The sequence below is a fragment of the Bubalus kerabau genome, chromosome 1 (genome assembly GCF_029407905.1).
Source record: "Bubalus kerabau isolate K-KA32 ecotype Philippines breed swamp buffalo chromosome 1, PCC_UOA_SB_1v2, whole genome shotgun sequence".
Taxonomy (NCBI): Eukaryota; Metazoa; Chordata; class Mammalia; order Artiodactyla; family Bovidae; genus Bubalus; species Bubalus kerabau.
In genome coordinates this window covers 263858895-263879133 of record NC_073624.1, presented here as the reverse complement: position 1 = coordinate 263879133, position 20239 = coordinate 263858895, and the positions used below count along the sequence as shown (strand labels likewise).

At 37.2% G+C, this 20239-nt stretch overlaps 1 protein-coding gene across 8 annotated transcripts in view; it reads left to right on the top strand.

The window, feature by feature from the left end:
* Positions 1–20239, top strand: part of MCTP1 (multiple C2 and transmembrane domain containing 1) — a 559844-nt gene that overhangs the window by 358922 nt on the left and 180683 nt on the right. For all 8 annotated transcript variants that reach the window (XM_055565018.1, XM_055565010.1, XM_055565001.1 and 5 more), the window contains 2 exons: positions 3667–3853; positions 8982–9075. In XM_055565018.1, coding sequence (XP_055420993.1) covers positions 3667–3853; positions 8982–9075 — 281 coding nt within the window. The remainder of the gene's footprint in view (positions 1–3666; positions 3854–8981; positions 9076–20239) is intronic.

Sequence of the window (20239 nt, the reverse complement as noted above, 5' to 3'; positions counted from 1 at the left end):
TTTCATGAATTTGCTTCAGTACTTTAAAATTTTGCATTTTCATGTTCTTAACAATATAAAACCAACAACTTTTGCTTATTCTGAGACATCTGAATGACTATTTAGTATTTCTGTAACCAAAATACAGCAAATACTTCCTTTGTTGAGGACATAATAGTAGAGGCAAGCCAAACACAGGTGAATCTGTCTTTTGGACTGCTATAACCAAATGCCATAGACTGGATATCTTATATTCAATGGAAGTTTATTTCTCACAGTTCTAGGGGTTGATCTACATTCAAGATCAAGACAGCAGCAAATTTTCCATCTGGTTTCCTGGTTTATAAACTGCTTTTCCTCTGTGTCCTCACATGATGAAGGACGAGAGATCTCTCTGGTGCCTCTTTTATAAGGGCACTAATCCCATTCATGAGGGCTCCACCCTCATGAGGTAATCACTTCCCAAGCTCCTCACCTCTTAATATCATCACACTGGGCACTAGGGTTCAACATATGAATTTTGGATAGCACACAAACATTTAAGTCATAGTACTGGCCCATAAATGTTAATTAGTACTGAATTCACTTTACAATATATTATGTTGCAGAAGTTCCATCTTTGTACACATGTATTCAATAACTACAAAATGATAGCAAAAGGTTTTTCTCCACTGAATTCCAGCAATAATTTGATTTGATACCCATTTAATGTAGATATCAATGATGCTGTAATGATGACATTATCTCAAGTTAGCAGGACAAGTTTTCTTAGTTATTGAGTGACATTTTGTTTTAAATGGCATCTGCAGAGTGCTCCTGAGCAGAGTTTTTAAATGAATAGGAGATCTGAGTAACCTCAACTAGCAAAATATGTCTTGAATTCACTTACTCTTTTATCAAAATATTTGTATAAATAGGTATTTTCTATATTAAAATGATTAAAGTCAAAATTCTGAAACATTAAATATAGGACAGGGCCTGGGACTATTTATACAAATATACCCAATATTGAAAATCTAGTTGCAGCAGAAAGGTATAATCCTCCCTACAAATGTATAATGATAATTTAAATTTTATTAGTTCCATAACTTTAAAAATTAAATTTGTAAGCTTTTCTTCATTTATTATTTTATAAGAACAATTGCAGCCTTCTTCCCTTGTTCATACGTATTTTTAAAGCCTAAAAATAACATACTTATGCACTTGAAAACAGATAATTTTTCCATTTTGAAACAAATCCAGGTATTACCCAGTAAGAACCACCTTACACAGCACAAACTTCCTCCAGGATGAAAAATTACAATAATGACAGATCGGTTAAGGAAAAGTCCTAGACCTTGGATTCCAGAGTCCCAGGTTCAGGTCTGGCTCTGCTAGTAACTGTGCATCTCCATTAATTGAGGTCACTTCTCTGGCCCTAAGTTTCCTCCCTGGTAAATTAAGGCAACTTTGAGGATCACAAATCGTTATACCTATTGGTATAAATGGTATATTGGTATAATTGGAACCAGATACAGAATTAAGTGAAATAGTCCAGCTGTAATGAAAATATTAGGGAAAGTAACTCAGAGGGCATTTGTATTTAAGCTTTATTTAAATTCAAAACTCTTTTAGCACAATAAAAACAGCAAATCCATCGACCTGGTTTGATCTGAAAGTTGCCAATTTGCGATTCTTAGACCAGATCATCTTTAGAACACCTTCCCTAACTCTAAAGAATTAAATGCAGTGACTCTAATGTAAATCAGGAGGAGGCCAACATCTAAATGACCAGCTTCCCAGGTGCCTCAGTGATTAAAAAAAAAATCCACCTGCCAATGCTGGAGACACAGGTTCAATTCCTGTGTCAGGAAGATCCCCTGGAGAAGGAAATGGCAACCCAATCCAACATTCTTGCCTGGCAAATCCCGTGGACAGAGGAGCCTGGCGGGTTACAGTCCATGGAGTCACAAAAGAGTCAGACATGACTTAGTGACTAAACAATAACAATAACAAAAAATGGTACTAGGCATAGAAGGAAATCCTTCAGAAAGCTTCAAAGTTAAGAGAGATGCAGCATCATACAAAGGAATAGGGCATGATCAGGACTGGAAATAGATAAAAGTGAGTGAAAGACCCTTCTTTGTCCCAACTGTATCCAACAGAAAGTACCATCTGAACTGTAATCTCTGTTCAATTCTCCAGTGTCATACTCTCAGTCTTGTCCAAAGATTCATTCACATTCAATAAATTGTAGGTTAGGCACTGTGCCAGATGCTAGAAAGATCTGTAGAAAATCAAATTTATGTTTTTCCTTTTTATTAGAAAATACATTTGATTAGCTGTCTTTTACTGTTGCATTTTTAACCCTCAATTTGTTCCAAGTATTATTAGGAACTAATTCCAATTAAGATTTGAATATTAAATAAGGTATTTGATGTGGTTTTTTGTCATTTAGAATTTAAGGAGACAGCATGAGAGTATTTTGAAATGGATGTTGTGTTTGCGGAAACAATGAGGTTACTTGATATACATCCTAACTTTAGGAAGATGTTTTCCAGACTTGATACAGACCCTAATATCCTGTTGTCTTGATAGTTTGCGTCTAGCGCATACAGATTCTCTGTCACTGACCAGGACGTTTCTTTTCTTCTTCATTTCTTGCATCTATATTCCTCTTCTTCCCAAATGTTTCTAGTCTGGATGTCTTTCGTGTCGTTTCTGATAGGCAAAAATAAAACGTGTAAATATGAAACTTTGATTCTATTTCTAAAATCACTCACACTAAAGAAGTGTTTGAGCTCAACCATCAGTTTTGATGCCCTATTCATAAAAGTTTAACTTAAAGGCAAAATAATAAACAATAAATAGAGTGAAGAATAAGAAGGGACAAAAATTTAATCTTCCCTGATAGCTGACCGCTCTGTTTATGACGTTACCACATTTATTCTTATCATTGGCTATTTCCTGTTTTAAATGCCTTTTACTCACGTCTGCCCCCTTTCTTTCAGTTTATTGGCCTGTGGTCACCACAGTATCTTTCTCTTCCAAATCAACTGACATTTTTATGAAACGAATTTGTTCAACTCTGAGAGGGTGGCATATTGAGCATGGGCTACCACATTATTACAAAGTCTCTCTTAGGACAACTCTTGTATGTAACACTTGAGCTATAATGTCTTCAGAGGATCTGTTAATTTAGATTCATGAAGTGTTCTGTGAATAAACTGACATGGTTTTAAAAATGTAAAACGTCTGACATCATCATAGTAATGATCTATTCGCTGATTAATAACATTTATGAACAACCACAAAACACCTATATTTTTTAGAGTGTAACACAAGTTCAGACTCTTGGTAGTTTAGACAGCTCCCGTTAGTCTTTCTACAAGCAAGGCCTCACTCATCTGGGCCATCTTGGGGTTGAAAGCCCTCATGATTTATAAATGTGGTAACAATGAGTAGTAATCAAATCAGATAAGCACACTTCTTGCCTCTTACAAGAAATAAGTAATTAGTTACTAAAATAATCAGAGTCTGAATTTTGTGAAGTCAGCTGACATGAAAGGCATATGCTTCCAGTGGTTCAAATGGTATTTTCATTGATTTATTTTTCACATAGCTCTGAGCAGCCTGCACCTCCACTGTTTGATGTAGCCAAAAAAAATTTTTTAAAGCCTCTTGCTAATCCAAAACATTTGTTTTTAGGTGCCAGATTGACCTGTCGGCTCTCAGTAGGGAGCAGACACACAAGCTGGAGTTGCAGCTGGAAGAAGGGGAGGGGCACCTGGTATTGCTGGTCACCCTGACAGCTTCGGCCACTGTCAGCATCTCTGACCTCTCCGTCAACTCCCTGGAGGACCAGAAAGAACGCGAGGAAATATTGAAGCGATATGTACGTATGTAACCCTCCTCCCTTAGGGTCAGGGGTGACTAGATGAGGTTGTAAATAATTTATGTGGAGTGGCAGGAATACATCTGCAAAAGCTGTCTGACAGACGAATCAGCAGAAGGCAGGGAAGGTGCAAATACCATGCAGATCTTTGCAGAAGCACTTGGGTTACCCCAGGATATCTAGATACCTGGTGTTTTCTCGAGTCTCTTCCAAAGCCAGTTCTAGAGTCTCGGGGTCTCCTCAGTGTTCTTATCACACAGGGCAACCTTCCGTGATGGAAAGTCAAGTTTACACAAGACTACTGTAAAGGGAGTTCACTGATTATTTGTCATTGGAATTAGAATCTCATCTTTATACATTTGAAATGGAGTTAATGGCACTTAACTTTTTAACTCATAGCTTGATAACTAGGAGCTTCACTGGTGGCTCAAATGTTAAAGAATCTGCTTGCAATGCAGGAGACCCAAGTTTGATCCCTGGGTCCAGAAGATCCCATAGAGAAGGAAATGGCAACCCACTCCAGTATTCTTGCTGGAAAATCCCATGGACAGAGGAGCCTGGCAGGTTACAGTCCATGGGATTGCAAAGAATCAGACATGACTGAGCACCTAATAGACTTTTGATAACTAGAGGATATTTACAGAAATCATTTTCTTTTTCAGCTGCTTAGAAAAGCCTCACTTCATCCTTTTAATTTTGAAATTATGGAATGTGAACTATAATTAAAAGGAAGCTTCTTTACCTTTGGATTAGATTTAAAGTGACAGGGTGGCAGAATGAGTCACTAAGTACCCTTCTCAAATTTTACCAAGCCCAAACGTGACAACTGAGTCTCTTTCCCAGCTTCCTCACAGTAAGCGTTTCCCGCCCTGTAGTTTTCGTGAATCAACAGAGAGGGGAGCTCTTACTCCATCGTTCTCTCTCAGTGAAGCTTTGACGAAGTCAATGTCTCAGTACCCATGAAGCTGGAAGAAAAAAAAAATGCCTTTCCACTTAAAATTACAAAGCTTGTATTGTACAAAGCTGCCAGGTGTTTAGGAGGCTGCTCTAGACTCCCAGTCATGAAACCAAGCTCTGACTAACAAAGAACTGCCTAATTTTTTTTTAGATTTTAAAATATTCCTGTTTGCTGACTGACATCCTTCCAATAACTGAATTTAATAAAGATGTACCTTATCAGGCTGTGCAGATAACATGAAGTGCTGGTACTAATGCTCTACAATATTCTTCAAACAGATTAGCAGGATGTGCACTTCAGCAAATTTATTCTGGCTATCTGCACCGAATCAGCTGTCTGCTAATGCTTGTACAACTCGCCCACCAATGGTGTTATCATAAACAGTTTAATAGAGGTGACTTAGCAAGGCTAAATAGTATATATTTTTAAAACACCTAAGCGCCTAAGGTATTGTATGACATCTTCGAATATATAATTGCAGTTGTGAAAATTATTTCACATTTTGGTACCCACCAATACACCACCAAGATATTCTCCTATTCCCCAAAGTGAGCCTCATGAATTAAAACAGTTGTAAAGAAATTAATTCACATATTAATGTAAAAATGATTCTAGGTATTATAATATTGTATTTGATGGATTAATATTTGATACAGTCCCATATGTTAGTATCATACAATGGGCTTAGTAATTAGAAATGATCCAATTACTATTGATTTTTTTCCCTCATTTTGCTACATTAAATTCCTCAAATCTGCCATTTCTACTGAGAATTTGAATATTTGTTTCCATACCTTCTTTCAAATATTAGCTATTATGTCAATAAAATGTAAAATATTATGTGGATGTCCCAGCTAATTCTCAAATTATATTATGTTCAATATACTAAAAAGTGAGCCAACTTTAAATATACGTTTTTTTAGCCCTGAATTTCAAGATAAGCCTAAATCTCCCTTTAGAATCATACTTGCTAAGAAGCTAGTGCACATAATACAGCACATGTTATTATGATTACTCATAGCAATACAAGGACAAACACCTATATTTTAGTGTTTCAGAGTGTTACCTTTTTATTAGATAGATTATAAAGTGAATGAATACTGTATGATGTCTGAAATATCACTTGTTTTGGAGAAACATATAAAAGAGTTTATTTGGAGAATTATCTGTAAGTTTTCTGGTGAGAACTTTGTGTATTTTTTTTTTTTAAGGTTAGGTTAAACCTAAGAATTTGAGTTGGCACTGGTTGTGGTAGGAAAGTAAGTGGATTGCCCCTACTCTTGCATGAAACAACCCTGAGAAGGCTCTCCCTTGCTGTCATTCAGTGGTTCATTGTGAAGCATTGAAGACCCACAAATTAAAGACATTACAGTGTGAGCCATTATTTGATCACCATGTTCTGAAAAGATGGCTAATTCCATTTTTATTTTTTTTTCCCCTCCTTTTTGGAGGGAGCAAAGCAGGGAAGGTCAATAGGGGGCAGATAGTAATGGGTAGTAGACCAAGAGCGATTGTATGACCTTTTCAGAACGGGGATGCTGAACCCTTGCTCCCCCTTGTCACAGTTTAAAAACCAGAGAAGCTAGTTTAGAGAAGAAGTTGTTAGCATTCCATTTTTATTATGACATTTCACAGTCATCTGATTTAATGTCCCTTGACCGGATTGTCCACCGTGAGACGATGGGCTTGAAATGTTATTTAGAGCATTGATAAAAGGTGAGCGGTTCTAAGATGACAGCGAGTCATAAGGCTGGTGGTGTGACATTAATTTTCTCCATAACAGAGATGGAATAAGACGTCACGGTGACAAGCTGTCAATCAGCGCTGGCCCCTCAGAGCATCCCGATGCCATAGGATGGGGTGTTGCCTCTCCCGTAATAGAGCTGAACTGAGATGCTCTCCTGACAGCTGCTGCAGCCATAGAGAAAATATATTATACAGCCTTTCATTAAAAAAATAAAGAGGACTCCTCTCCAGAGCATTTCAATCTTTTCCCATCTATTGAGGGCTGAAAGGATTCACAGCAAATCATAGATTCCTCTGCTATGGAAATTTCTGGCTTCAGAATCCGTCCCGGTTTAGAGGCCTTCTAAAATAACCGTAAATAACAAGGCCGGAATATCTCTTGATGAAGTATTCCTTAAAGTTATATTTTTTAACTGATACATTTACGTGTTTTGCTTCTTTTTTTTTTTTTTCCTCCCCCTTGGAGTTCTTATTATAATCCATGTGTTGCTGGCCTAAGCGGTTAAAAGTTGCCATAAATGACTGTCAGCTGACAGGAGAAAATGAAACCTTCAAATAATTACTCCTCTGCATGGAAAGCAGAACTTTGGAGCTCAAGTACCAGTAGCAGTGTGACTCTGCAGTGAGTTTACCAGTATAAAAATGATTCTTAGACTGCAGATACCTGCTTCAGTCACAGTGAAACTTGGTCTAAATTGTTCCTAAAAATTAAAGGACAGAAACCTTTTTGATAAAACTCCTCTCCATGGTTAGATTAGGAGACTTACCTGGTCTTTACCAGTCAGTAAGCTCTGAGTTAAGAAGCAGCTTCCCACACCTGACCATTACCACCTTAGGAAGACAACAAGTCTACAGATCTCTGAATTATAACACTCGGTCTAACATTTCCACTCTTAAACCCTCAATTTACAGGAATTTAAATGGAGAGAGAAGTGCATTTTTATTAAACCCTGTCATCAGGGTAGCTTAAACAGAGTTTGGGTGATAAACAGCTGTTTAAAAACAATAAAAGATTAGGAGTTAATCCTTGTGCTAAACACTCTGTTTTTTTTAACAAAGTTAGGCTATGAGATTACACATCTATCTGTGTTTCCTCCTCTCAATGTACCAAGGTCAGAGCTTCAGTCTAAACAATGACTAGTCATACAGGGCTGATAAAGTTAATATCGTGGTAAGCTTGTGCTTCTCAGTGTTCTCACATTCTCAACACAAAGATGGGAATGATCTTTAGTAACATTTTAATAGATAACTTTATTATGAGAAACTGTGTTATGCTTTCCAGTTTTAAAGCATATTAAAGATTATGATAAAGCAGTGCCTTTGATTTACTGAATAAGAATACTGATTTAGTCATGAGAAAATTGCACTGAAGTGCAAATAAACAAATGTGTGTGTGTCCTGTCATTCAATCACGTCCAGCTGTCTGCGACCCTGTGAACTGTAGCACGCCAGGCTACTTTATCCATGGACTTTTCCAGGCAAGAATACTGGAGCAGGTTGCCATTTCCTTCTCCAGAACAAATGTGCATCATGTACTATTGGTTGATTTTACTCTCTGTTTAAGTTCATGAGAGTTGTGAATTATTTTCTTGGTATCCCTTCTTTTAATTCCTTTAGGTATTACACTTATTCACACTCTACCATTATTAATTCATGAAATTAAATTGGTTTTAGCATTTGAGTCTGATTCTTCTATCAAAATTTCTATACTTTTATACCTACGACAATGACAGATAAATTTACAAATTTAAGAAAAGATTATCCATCACTTTTGAATTTATTTTTAGTAATCATCTTGATTTATTTTAAAAGATTATATATTACCTGAAAGATGTGTGGTGTTTTCTAATATTTAAACCTTTTGAATTAAATATTAGAACATAGTCTTTAACCCTCATCTAGCACCTACAGTTTCCAAAGCTCACCAAGGAGAAAATATAGTAGAAAAATAATTAATTTAATGTTGTCTTACTCCCAAAGCCTTAAGTGTGTGTGTTACTTAACCAACAATCTAAGATTCCTATTAAGAATTACTAGTCTCCAGATCATCATGCCTATAGATAAAAGATTTCCTGGAGTGCTTTGGTAAAGGAGATGGATGGAAGAAAGCAGACATGTCATATTTTATAATTGATTGTTCACTATCTACTGCTAATTACTTATAGAGAAGCAATGTTGTGGTATTCTTTTTACTCTTTAAAAAAAATCTACTTACATAGCAATAATTATCTACACAAATGTATGTGTGTATGTGTACGTATTTATGATGGCAGAAAAGGGCATCCTTATTGAAGAAACACAAATATTCCTTGGCTCATTTCAGCAGCATCCTGAGATCAACCATAGCACTTGGTATTTTCTCAGAGCACTCCTAGAGGTGTTTTAGGACCTTTCTTTTCTAATACTGACTTTGGGGTGTTTCAGAGCCCATTGCGGATATTTCACAACCTGAAAGATGTGGGCTTCCTCCAGGTGAAAGTGATCAGAGCAGAAGGGTTAATGGCTGCTGACGTCACAGGTAAGAAACGAGGCAGTTTTCCTTTTGCCTATGTATCAAGCAGCATGCCGGGTCTATAGTTTGATAACTGAACTTTTCATTTCATCTGACTGAATAATCAAAGGAAATTGTAAAGTGTGTTGACCTCACAAAGATTTGCTATCCAAAAATCCAGAAGATTTTTATACTGTCTCAGCTGTTTAAAAGAAGGGTAACATAATAAAAAATGAACAGTAGAAAGGAAAACAGCTTTTGAATTGTTGCCTTCTCCCAGGTTTAGCCAACATAGTGGTTGTATTTCTTTCAGGTTTTGTCATTTTGGCGTCTCTGGGTAGTAATGATGTATCTTCTCTTAAAACAGTATCAGCCTCCCTCAGCTGATAGTGTAGCATCAACACTGATAGTTCAAACATGCATGAAATCTCTTACGTAGTTTGCCGAAAAATTTAGATGCCTAACACTCAATTACTTGGAACGAACTTTTGGTATTTGTGTTGCCGATCCAATTCTTTAGTTGTCCAAATTCCCTAGTCCGTCTCAGAGATAATTCTGGATCTAAACTAAACATCTACATTGTTCTAAACTTTTTTTCAAGAAACAGGCCTGTGAAAATGCCAAAATCAATATGATATCTTAAAGCTTCCTGATTTGGATACTGCTGTTTCTATAACGTTAATTATTTCATTACTTTCCAGAATTATTGTTTTGAATTTACAGCTACGTGAGCATTTCCTTACTGTTTAATTTCATAGGATTTGGGAGGTATTTATACAATTCCTTAAACTGTCCATCTCAAGATGGACAATAAATAGGATTGACTTGACCAATTTTTGTGCAAACTTCCCTGTTTCTGAAAGAAAGTATCCACTTATAATTTGTAGAAATATGCTTACTGTGAATGGCCAGCAAGTTGACCCTTAAAGGGTAGCTAAGTTATTTGAAAGGGAGAAATATACTTTTCCTACCAAATGAGGCCTTGCGAGCTCATTATATGGTCACTGCTGCCCTTAATTAATGGAACAGAATCAAAATCTAATTAAAAGATCACATGCCTTAAAACTAAAATAGCAGATGTCTATTCCAAAATGACAATATTTTAAATTTTTTAATATTTGCATAGTATTGAGTGACTGTTTATTGTATGATAAAAGTAAAAATGCTGGGACTTTACAGTTTCTTTATGGAAGATATTATCAATTCATTCTTAACCAAGCAGATAATAACTATCAGATATTGTTTCAAGATAGGCATACCTGAAAATAGTGGGAGAGAAGATTGTAATTTTTTTGCACCTATACTGACTTGCTTCTTGTACTAAACAATTAGTGAATATCAAGTTTATTCACATTCTATTTTATTTCATGTGTGATTGCAACCAAATTATTCTGGACAAAATGATTTTATTTATTATGAGCTTTCATTATTAGAACCAATAGTCAACATGAACGGTTAACTAACCGGTCTGTTCTTTTTTGTTCACTTTGAACATGAACTTAAACACTAGAAGAGGAATTCAGTCCTGCTTTTACACTACAGAGGTTCTGGCCAGCCTATGATTCCCAGCAGCAGGTAGATTCAGAAAATCATGGCAATGACATTTACCATCACAGGAGGCATCTTCACTTTTCTTGAGTATTTTCTGCAGTGAAGGGGAGCACCCAGTGTTGGGCTAAAAGCATCTGAAGATAAAGACTAAAATTAAAAGTATGTCAGAGGGTATCATGTGTGCATGCGTGCATGCCAAGTCACTTCAATCGTGTCCAACTCTTTGCGGCTCCATGGACTGTAGCCCACCAGGCTCCTCTGTCCATGGGATTCTCCAGGCAAGAATACTGGAGTGGGTTGCCATTTCCTTCTCCAGAGGATCTTCCTGACCCAGGGATCGAACTCACATCTGTTTATGTCTCCTGCACTGGCAGGCAGGCTCCTACCACTAGCATCAAAGTGTTAAGAACTATCCCTGGATATTTATAGTGGGTACAGTAATTTCTTAAACAAAAATTCAAATCCCATGTACTTCAGAAGTTTAGATACCTGCCCATTACACAAGTTAAATGTAATTATCTGTTTGTGTCTCTTGGAGAGAAGCTGTCATTGCTTTTGAAACTTCATGAATATGCCAATTACTTTAACCCAGATGGCCTATATGCCACTCTGCAAGTTAAAGTACATGTTCTCTTGAAGCTGGAGAAAATAGGTATATTTCTTTCATAATGGTTCTATGTAAATTAGTGTGAATAGCAATTGCCTTTTCCCTAGGGATTCAGTGAGACATAATTTTGATCTGATAAAATGGACTTTAATTTGGAGAATACTAAATAACAGATTCTCCATTTTTTCCTTCCAGTTTTAGGGATATAAATCTAATGATTCCTCATTCCACACTGACCTTATAATCTAATGTGTTCTGAATTGAACAAGAGAGATGTTGAACTATTCAGGGGCAAGAGGATAATTCAGTCTTTGACCTCGCTCACTCTTGGGCCTTTTGTGGTCTTTGTGACATTTGTGATGGTGGCCAAAACCGAGGACCATATATTCAAGTCAGACGTCTGAATATTCTGCCAATTTTTTTTTTTAAAAGTCTTTACTTCTGCAAAGGATAAATGCATACTTACCCTATAAATACATACGTATAAATATGTACTGATCCTTCCTGGTCTTTAGCATGAAATTTGGGGCACAAATAAGCTCTTTGTATACTTTATCTCCTGTTTTTTCAAAGTAGAACTTTAAAAATATGTCGTGCATCTCAGTGGATAATCATAGTCAGGCTCTACAAGATACTTAGCAACAGTTTGAGGAAAGGAAAGAGAATCAGTGGTGCTGTCTACAAATGCTCAAATTAGCATCCATTTAGGACTGTTGTGGATGGAGAGGGGAGATTTTAAATCACTGATAGCTTTCTGTGTGAAGCAAAAAATACTTTTGAGCTGATATAAACCGGGCTGTTGCCATAAGATACTTGGTTGGTTTCCAAACACTTTTCCAGACAAGTCCAACAACACAAACTTATATTTGACCAACTTCACTCAATTCTTAAAATATGTTTAATGACCAGAATATCAAGTTAAGCAGCCACAGTTTAAGCAAAAAATTTTAAATTACAATATTTCATCATTTAGCATGAGCACCAGAAAAGAGATTCTGTAATCTTTTTAAGTAGCCATCAATCTTACTGCAGTTACAAAGAGTTTTTCCCTTTCAAAATGTAAAATTTTTCTTTTGTTACAACACATTCATTGAGAAACATTGTGATACTGTATTAACTCTGTGTGAATAAAGAGCAATTGAGACTCTCTTTGAATGAGTGAGTATAAAGCACAAATTACTTTTTAATGAAACCCTCAATTCTTCTCCTTTCCACAAAAAGCCTATAGCCTTGTTCAGCTGAAGGCTACTACAGTGGGTCACTTCAGTTAAGCCCCTAATAAACTGTTGATAGTTGAGGGTAGTTTTTTCTTTGGTCTCAATGGCTCAGTGTTGGACAGTGCACTTCAAATCATTAAGGTTAATACAGATTTAAAAAAGAGATTAACTCTGGTGGTTAAGGCCTCCATTTACAACTCCCACACATACACATGCATTGAACGAGGCACAAGAGTGGATTGAAATTTCAGTCAAATTGTGGGCAGCCTTTCACAGCCTGAGAAAGTGGCACTCTGGTTTTCAAAGTTGGTCAGTGAAATTCTTCAGAAGGGAAAAAGTTCAATTCACTGAAAAATACTGCGTGGTACAACTTACTTACCTTTCAAGTAACCAGTGAAAAGGTTAATGTCTCTCTGGACCATCAGAGCAAAATCTTCCAACTGTCTGGGCCTGTGTTCACTGGGGAAGAGCCTCCCGCTAAATCAAGTATTCCTTGAAACTGGACAGATTGTGTGGAGAGAAAGACCAATGAGGGGGGAAAATTTTTTTTTTTTTTTATGGTGGTGGGAAACAGTTCACTGTATGTTGGAATTTGTCTTTCCTAGCTTCTAATTATTCTTCTTTGGACAGGGCCTAATTTTTGCTTTCAGCTGAACATTTCTATATTGAGTGAGGCTTTCTTTGCAGAGTATTTAGACCTGGCCTCTTGGTTCTTTCAAGTTCTTAAAGAAGAAAAAGAAAAGGGTTCTTCTCCTCAGCCCCTCCCCTTCATTTTCCCTTGGGTTGTTTTTTTGAGCTCCTGAGGAAGAGGTCACAGCCTCCCCAGGGATACCAGGCACTCAGTTTCAGAAACACTGATATGGGAGAACTGTGAAACCCTTTCAAAAGATGCTCTGCCTTTTCACTGTATTAAAAGGTACACTCATATAAAACTTCTTCACTCCAGGTGAATTGATCTCTCAAATTAATGCACATCTCTTTCAGGAAACAATAGAGGGAGAGCAAGAAAAAAAAAGGAAGAGAGGGAGAGAATTTTACAATTAACAGAGCTGTCATTGAAACAGTCCCACTAAATGAGCATATCTTTTTCCGGAACAAGGCTGTACATCAAGACTTGTGACTCACCAGCCCCCGGAGTCTGGAAACCTACTAGTTATTAAGAGAGATGTTTACTACCCCTTTATTTGCATAGACTTTTCCCATGTTTTTCTTTAGGAAAACTGTCTTCATTGTTGGAAAATATTTAAGTAACAAAACAGCAGAAAAAGACATGCTACAGTTTTTTTATCAGCTTCCGTGAGAGTCTTATTATCTTAAGAAATAACAGTTAGCAGCTCAGATTCATTAGCAGAGCTAAATTTAAGCCCCGTTTGACAGGCTGCCTAGAAAACATTTTGTTTTGCTGTCTGTGGGCTTTAATTAAGATGTGTTCAATTTCAGTCCTCTTCAGTCTAGCCCTACCCCCCCACCTCCTCACCACCACCCCCAACTTGCTGTGTCACAGACCGGCGATCAGACACTTTTAGATGGTCCGGCCCATGACTTTGACCTTCTGCGCAGTCCGGCGTTCCCTGGGGAACCGTTCAACTCATGAGGTCTGATTTCACACTTCCAGGATGCCTCAGCTCTCTTAACAATGACAGGGAGACAAAGCCCTTTAGAGCAGGCCGCATGGGGACTTGTTTAAATTGGAAACCAGAGAGGAGTCAAGGAACAAGGTTATGGGCTACAGAATAGTGCTTTTAATAAAGAGCTCACAGCTCCAGCTCAGCTCAAAGAAGTCTACCTCTGTACAATTAATTGAGCCATTTATCTGGAGCTTCTTAGGCCTCTACTTTCTCACAGATTGCGTGGTAAATATCAGCTAAGAAGCAAATGAGATATGCATGAAATGAATTTTAACACTTTGATTACTGTGCCTCCAGTCTTCATTAAAAGTAAATTTATTTGTATTTCTGACCTCATTATCAGTAGGCTGCCTGCATTTTTATTGGTTCCTGTGATTTCCAGCTTGAGTGTGTCATGAAGGTATATTTTATACAGAGATTTGGATTTATTATTCTCGGTATTTTCCCTGAACATTATGGATCTATTCAGAGAAAGAAAATGAAAAGCTAGCTGTACAGAAAAAGGCAAGTCTGGTCTTTGAAAGTTTTATATACTAAATGCCAAGCACATATGCATCCAAGATATTATCCCTTTAAAAAATTAACTTTTGTGGGTTACTCAAGCAAATTGCATAAGATGGAAGCCATTGTTGCTTGAGTGGCCCTCCAAATATGATAACTCTACTAGAATAGGAGTAGCTATGCTGTTTCTTTTACAGAATTGTAGCAGTTTGAATTTTTAATAGCATAAGCCTTTTATAGACATCATCACATTTAATAACATTGATGATATCTGATAAATGCAGTCTTAGAATTTATGATCTCTATTTAAAACCTATCATTGGAGAAGAGAAAATAGATGTCCTTTAAACTGTACATAGTTCCATTGAAAGTATTATATACAAAATGCAACAGAGTTCCTTTATAATTGTGAATTATCAAGGGTAAAATAATTTACCCATGGGGGCTGGGAGTTATTTGTGGATATCATTCTTAATTTTTAAATTTTAAAATCTTAAAACTATATTTCTTGAAACATAAAATCAAAATTTTACACAAAACATATTATAAAGTTCCCAAGAATTCTCTATTTCTTTTCTATAACTTAATGTTTCTATTTGCCTTTTAATAATGAAGATTGTAGAAGACTTTTAAGCAGATAGTATACTTTCTGACACCATATTGCACATAGAAATAAATGTTGCTTCCTTTAGTAATTTTATTTTTTAAAAAGCTAAGTCATATTCTAATTATAGAAATGCAAAAGTATTCTTCTAAAACCAGTTGATAATATTTGTGAGAAGAGTAATTAAAATGATAATTTAGCATAAGGGCAGGTGAGACCTGAGTCTGAACTAGTGTTTTACAGGGAATTGCAGAAATCATGTGTGATTCATATGCTGGTCACATGGCTAGAAGATACTGCTCTGGAAGAATAGGTGGGATGACAAAAGAGATTAATAATTGGGTTTGATATGCTCTAGAGGTGAAGGACTATGGGCTGAAAAAGTGGTGGTCCCACTATCAATGGGAAATGAGGGGAAGAGAAATGCTATAAAATAATTAATTGAGTTCTGTGGAAGTAAGATTACAAAATGATCCTTTGAGTAAAGAAATAGAGAATTGCTGATTTGACTTGGAGGGCTAGCTCCAGGGTTTTACCCAGTGCTTGAAGAAATGCTTTCGATGTTAGAATCATTGTTTAAAATTAAATTATTCTATATATTTTGTTGCATTATGATATAGGTGTGTAAATAAGAAATGAATTTTCTAGAACAGTGGATTAGGGAAATACTGCAGACAGGATCTGGAGTTAACTAGGCTTTTGAAATAAAATCTTATTGCAGGGATATTTGGATGACATGATAGTGTGGTTAGACTTAGAAATGACTAAATGATCCACCCCAAAGGGTGATTATATTAAAGGATTGATGGCAGTGGGAAATGCCACACAGAGGAATGCAGCACTCTATCCCTTGTCTAACCTGTTCAACATATTAACTATTGACTTTGAGGAGATAATTGCTTCTTTATCAAATTTGCTAGAGGCATAATTAATTCATTATATACCAGACCAATATGTATGCTATTTGTATACATATATACTATATATAATATACAATTTATACATATATATATAATCAACAAACTAAGTCAAATAGACTTAGTTCTGCAAAATGAACATTAAAAATTATAAATCAAAAGGCTTGCCTGTGTAAAAAGCAGTGATTTCTTGATTTAACCGTAGAAAATAAAGTCTTTTAGTTTGAATCAAGCTTAATCTCCATGAGAGTGAATTATACATACATCAGTTTTGTTACATTCAATCAGAGGAGAATGTTGAAAAGATACTCCCTTCTGGGTTCATCAGACATCCTGGGGTGGGAATTCAGTTTTAGAAGCTACTCTTTAAAGAAGGACATTGACAAGCTAACCAGAATAAGTCCTCGGTTGGTATAGCTGGTGTTTTAAAATCAAGGCCATTGAAACTAGCTCAATGAAAATGATAATGACAGTAATCATAGCAACTAACATTTATTGAGCCCTTATCACGTGTCGGACACTACCCTAAGCCTGATATAAGGATTATCACAATTAATCTCACAACAACCTAATTAGGTATTGTTGTTATCTTCCCTTTACAAAATAGAAAACAGAGGTGTGGAAGGTTAAATAACTTGTCCAGATCAACACATGCACACGCACACACACATACTCACGCACGCACATACACACACTCCGGCTCATAAATGGCAGGGCAAGGATGCCAGTCCAGATCTAGTCACTGAAGCCACCAGCTTGTACTAGAGAAAGGAAGATGTTGAATTGATTTTTTGGTCAGTTATCCAAAAGACTGTCACAGGCAGGGTGTTGTTAGGGGTTGGTAAGAATAGTAAAGACCAAGGTTCAATCCAGAGAGCAAACTTTCTTCTAGCACGTTTCATCAGAAAGGAATTTATTATAGAGTTTTTAGTGGATCACAGAATCTTTGGAGGCTGGAAGGGCCTACAAAAACAAGCTCTAAGCCCAACTTCTAAGGGTTACTACAAGAGCTACGTGAAAGAGCCAAGATGTTGCAGGTCCTGCCACCTGAGCCTTTGGGGAAGGCGCTGTGACGGCCCCGTATGCCACTCCCGCTCACCCGCTCTGTGAGCAGTTCGCCCTCTCGGAGAACTGAGCTCTAGTGTCAGATCTCAGGCAGATTCCTCTGATCGATGCGGCCCGAATCACATCTGCAACCCCAGCTTGCAAAGAAGTCAGGAAATGCCACTTGGGCCTTTGTGGCTTCTCTGGTTTCAGGAAGAGACACACTAGGAATAGAATAGATGCTCAGCAAGCCATCCACACTCTCCAGTGCAAGAGGGCAGGTGACAGACACGAATCACATCATCTCGGTGACAGATGCTATCCCTCTTTTTCACCCCTAATCATTTAAACTTAGACAAAAGCTCCAGAGAGACAAAATACAAAATCCCCCCTAATTTATAATTGCCAAAAAATGAATCAGAATATTCCTGTCGAAGTAGTGATTCCCTGTCACTAGAGCCATTGATGCCAGGTTGGTATGACCACCTGGTTGAAGGGGGGGCTTCAAGTCCTAGATGAGCTTTTGAACTTGGACTCTGTTTTCTCTCCTGGGCCTTCAGAATCTGAGATCCTGCAGTAGGTGCCAAGATGAGGAGCAGACCCTTGAATGAGTAGATATTATGTAGATGAGAAATAAAAAGAAAGATATCATTCTAAAGACAAAGGCCTGACAGGTGGCAATTTTCAGTGTTATCGCCTAAAAATATAAAAAGATTTAATCACCTAATATGACTTTTAATTTTTTAAATCTAAAGAATTTTATTCCATTGCAAAAGACCTCTCCAGCTAGTTAATTCACTGAAGTGAATTATTCAGATAATCATCTGAAACCCCATACTCTTCTGTGCAGAATTTAATTAAATATATATTTACTGAAGGCCCTAAAGTGTCTATAAGGACTTGTAAAAACAGAGGAATTCATGATATATTTTTACATTTATTTTAGGCCAAACAACTTTTGTGTTTCTAGTCTAATAGCAAGTCAGATACGTGCAGTTTCTTGTTAAATGTTAATTGAAAATAAAGTCTTTAAATGTTTTTGCCATAATTTATTTAAACTCTTAAAGGTTTAGACATAACTTCTCTACTGCCTCTCCTCATTTTATAAAGCTCGGAGTCTCCTTTGTCTTTATTTTCCAGTTTCTTATCTGTCTTGTTTCCCATTCTTCTATCATAAATTTTGGGCTCCCCAGCATATACCAGATGGTTCACTTCTAGCACTCAAGAATGCACCTAGTTATACAGGATACTATAAATGTTCTTTTGCATCTGATTCTAGATCCCTGGGCTTCCCTGATGGCTCAGCTGGTAAAGAATCTGCCTGCAATGCGGGAAACCTGGGTCCGATCCCTGGGTTGGGAAGATCCCCTGTAGAAGGGAACAGCTACCCACTCTAGTATTTTGGCCTGGAGAATTCCATGAACTCTGTAGCCCATGGGGGCACAAAGAGTCAGGCACAACTGAACGACTTTCATTTGAGCTTCCCTGGTGGCTCAGATAGTAAAGAATCTGCCTCCAGTGAGGAGACTCGGGTTTGATCACTGCATTGGGAAGAACCCCTGGAGGAGGAAATGGCAACCCACTCCAGTATTCTTGCCTGGAGAATCCCATGGACAGAGGAGCCTGATGGGCTACAGTCCTTGGAGTCAAAAAGAGTCAGACATGACTGAAGTGACTTGGCACAACACTAGATCCCAAGGGAAATAAATTCATATATACATTAAACTTTATTTCTGTTGCTCTTAGTCATGGTTCTCAAAGTGTACCTCAGGAACCTCTAGGAAGTCCCAAGACCCATTTAGGGATTTGCGAAGTCAAAACTCTTTTATAAATAATACTGAGATATTATTTGCTTTTTCTTACTGTCATTCTCTCATGAGTATACAATGGAGTTTTTCAAAGGCTGCATAATATTTGATCACTCTAATGTTAATATTAGTCCCTTGGACTACAAGGAGATCCAACCAGTCCATCCTAAAGGAGATCAGTCCTGGGTGTTCATTGGTAGGACTGATGTTGAAGCTGAAACTCCAATACTTTGGCCACCTGATGCGAAGAGCTGACTCATTTGAAAAGACCCTGATGCTGGGAAAGATTGAGGGCAGGAGGAGAAGGGGACGACAGAGGATAAGATGGTTGGATGGCATCACCAACTCAATAGACATGTGTTTGGGTGGACTCCAGGAGTTGGTGATGGACAGGGAGGCCTGGCATGCTGTGGTTCATGGGGTCGCAAAGAGTCGGACACGACTGAGCGACAGAACTGTACTGAACTGAATGTTAACGTCATGAATTTATTATTGTTATTTCCAAATGAATATCTCTTATTGTTTAATTCAAGTATAGTTGATGTAATATTATATAATTTATAGGTGTACAATATCAGTTCAGTCGCTCAGTCATGTCCAACTCTTTGCAACCCCATGGACTGCAGCACACCAGGCCTCCCTGTCCATCACCAACTCCCAGAGTTTACTCAAATTCATGTCCATTGAGTTGATGATGCCATCCAACCATCTCATCCTCTCATCCTCTGTTGTCCCCTTCTCTTCCTGCCTTCAATCTTTCCCAGCATCAGGGTCTTTTCCAATGAGTCAGCTCTTCGCATCAGGTAGCCAAAGTATTGCAGTTTCAGTTTCAACATCAGTCCTTCCAGTGAATATTCAGGACTGATTTCCTTTAGGATTGACTGGATGGATCTCATTGCATTCCAAGGGTTTACAATATAGTGATTCACAATTTTTAAAGGTTATGATCCATTTATAATTATTCTAAAATATTGGCTGTATCCCCTGTGTTATACATCATTGTAGCTTATTTTATACATAATACTTTATACCTCTATCTCTATATTGCCCCTGCCCCCTTCCCTCTCATTGCTGCTAAACACTAATCTATTCTTTGTATCCGTGAATCTGTTTGTTTTTTGTTATCATCATTAATTTGCTGCATTTTTTATATTTCATGCATGGTATTATACAGTATTTGTTTTTCTCTGACTTATTTCACTTAGCATAATACCTTCCACATTTATTCATATTGCTGCAAATAGCAAAATTTCCCTCTTTTTATGGTCAAATAGTGTACCACCTGGTGATGTCCATGTGTAGAGTCTTCTCTTG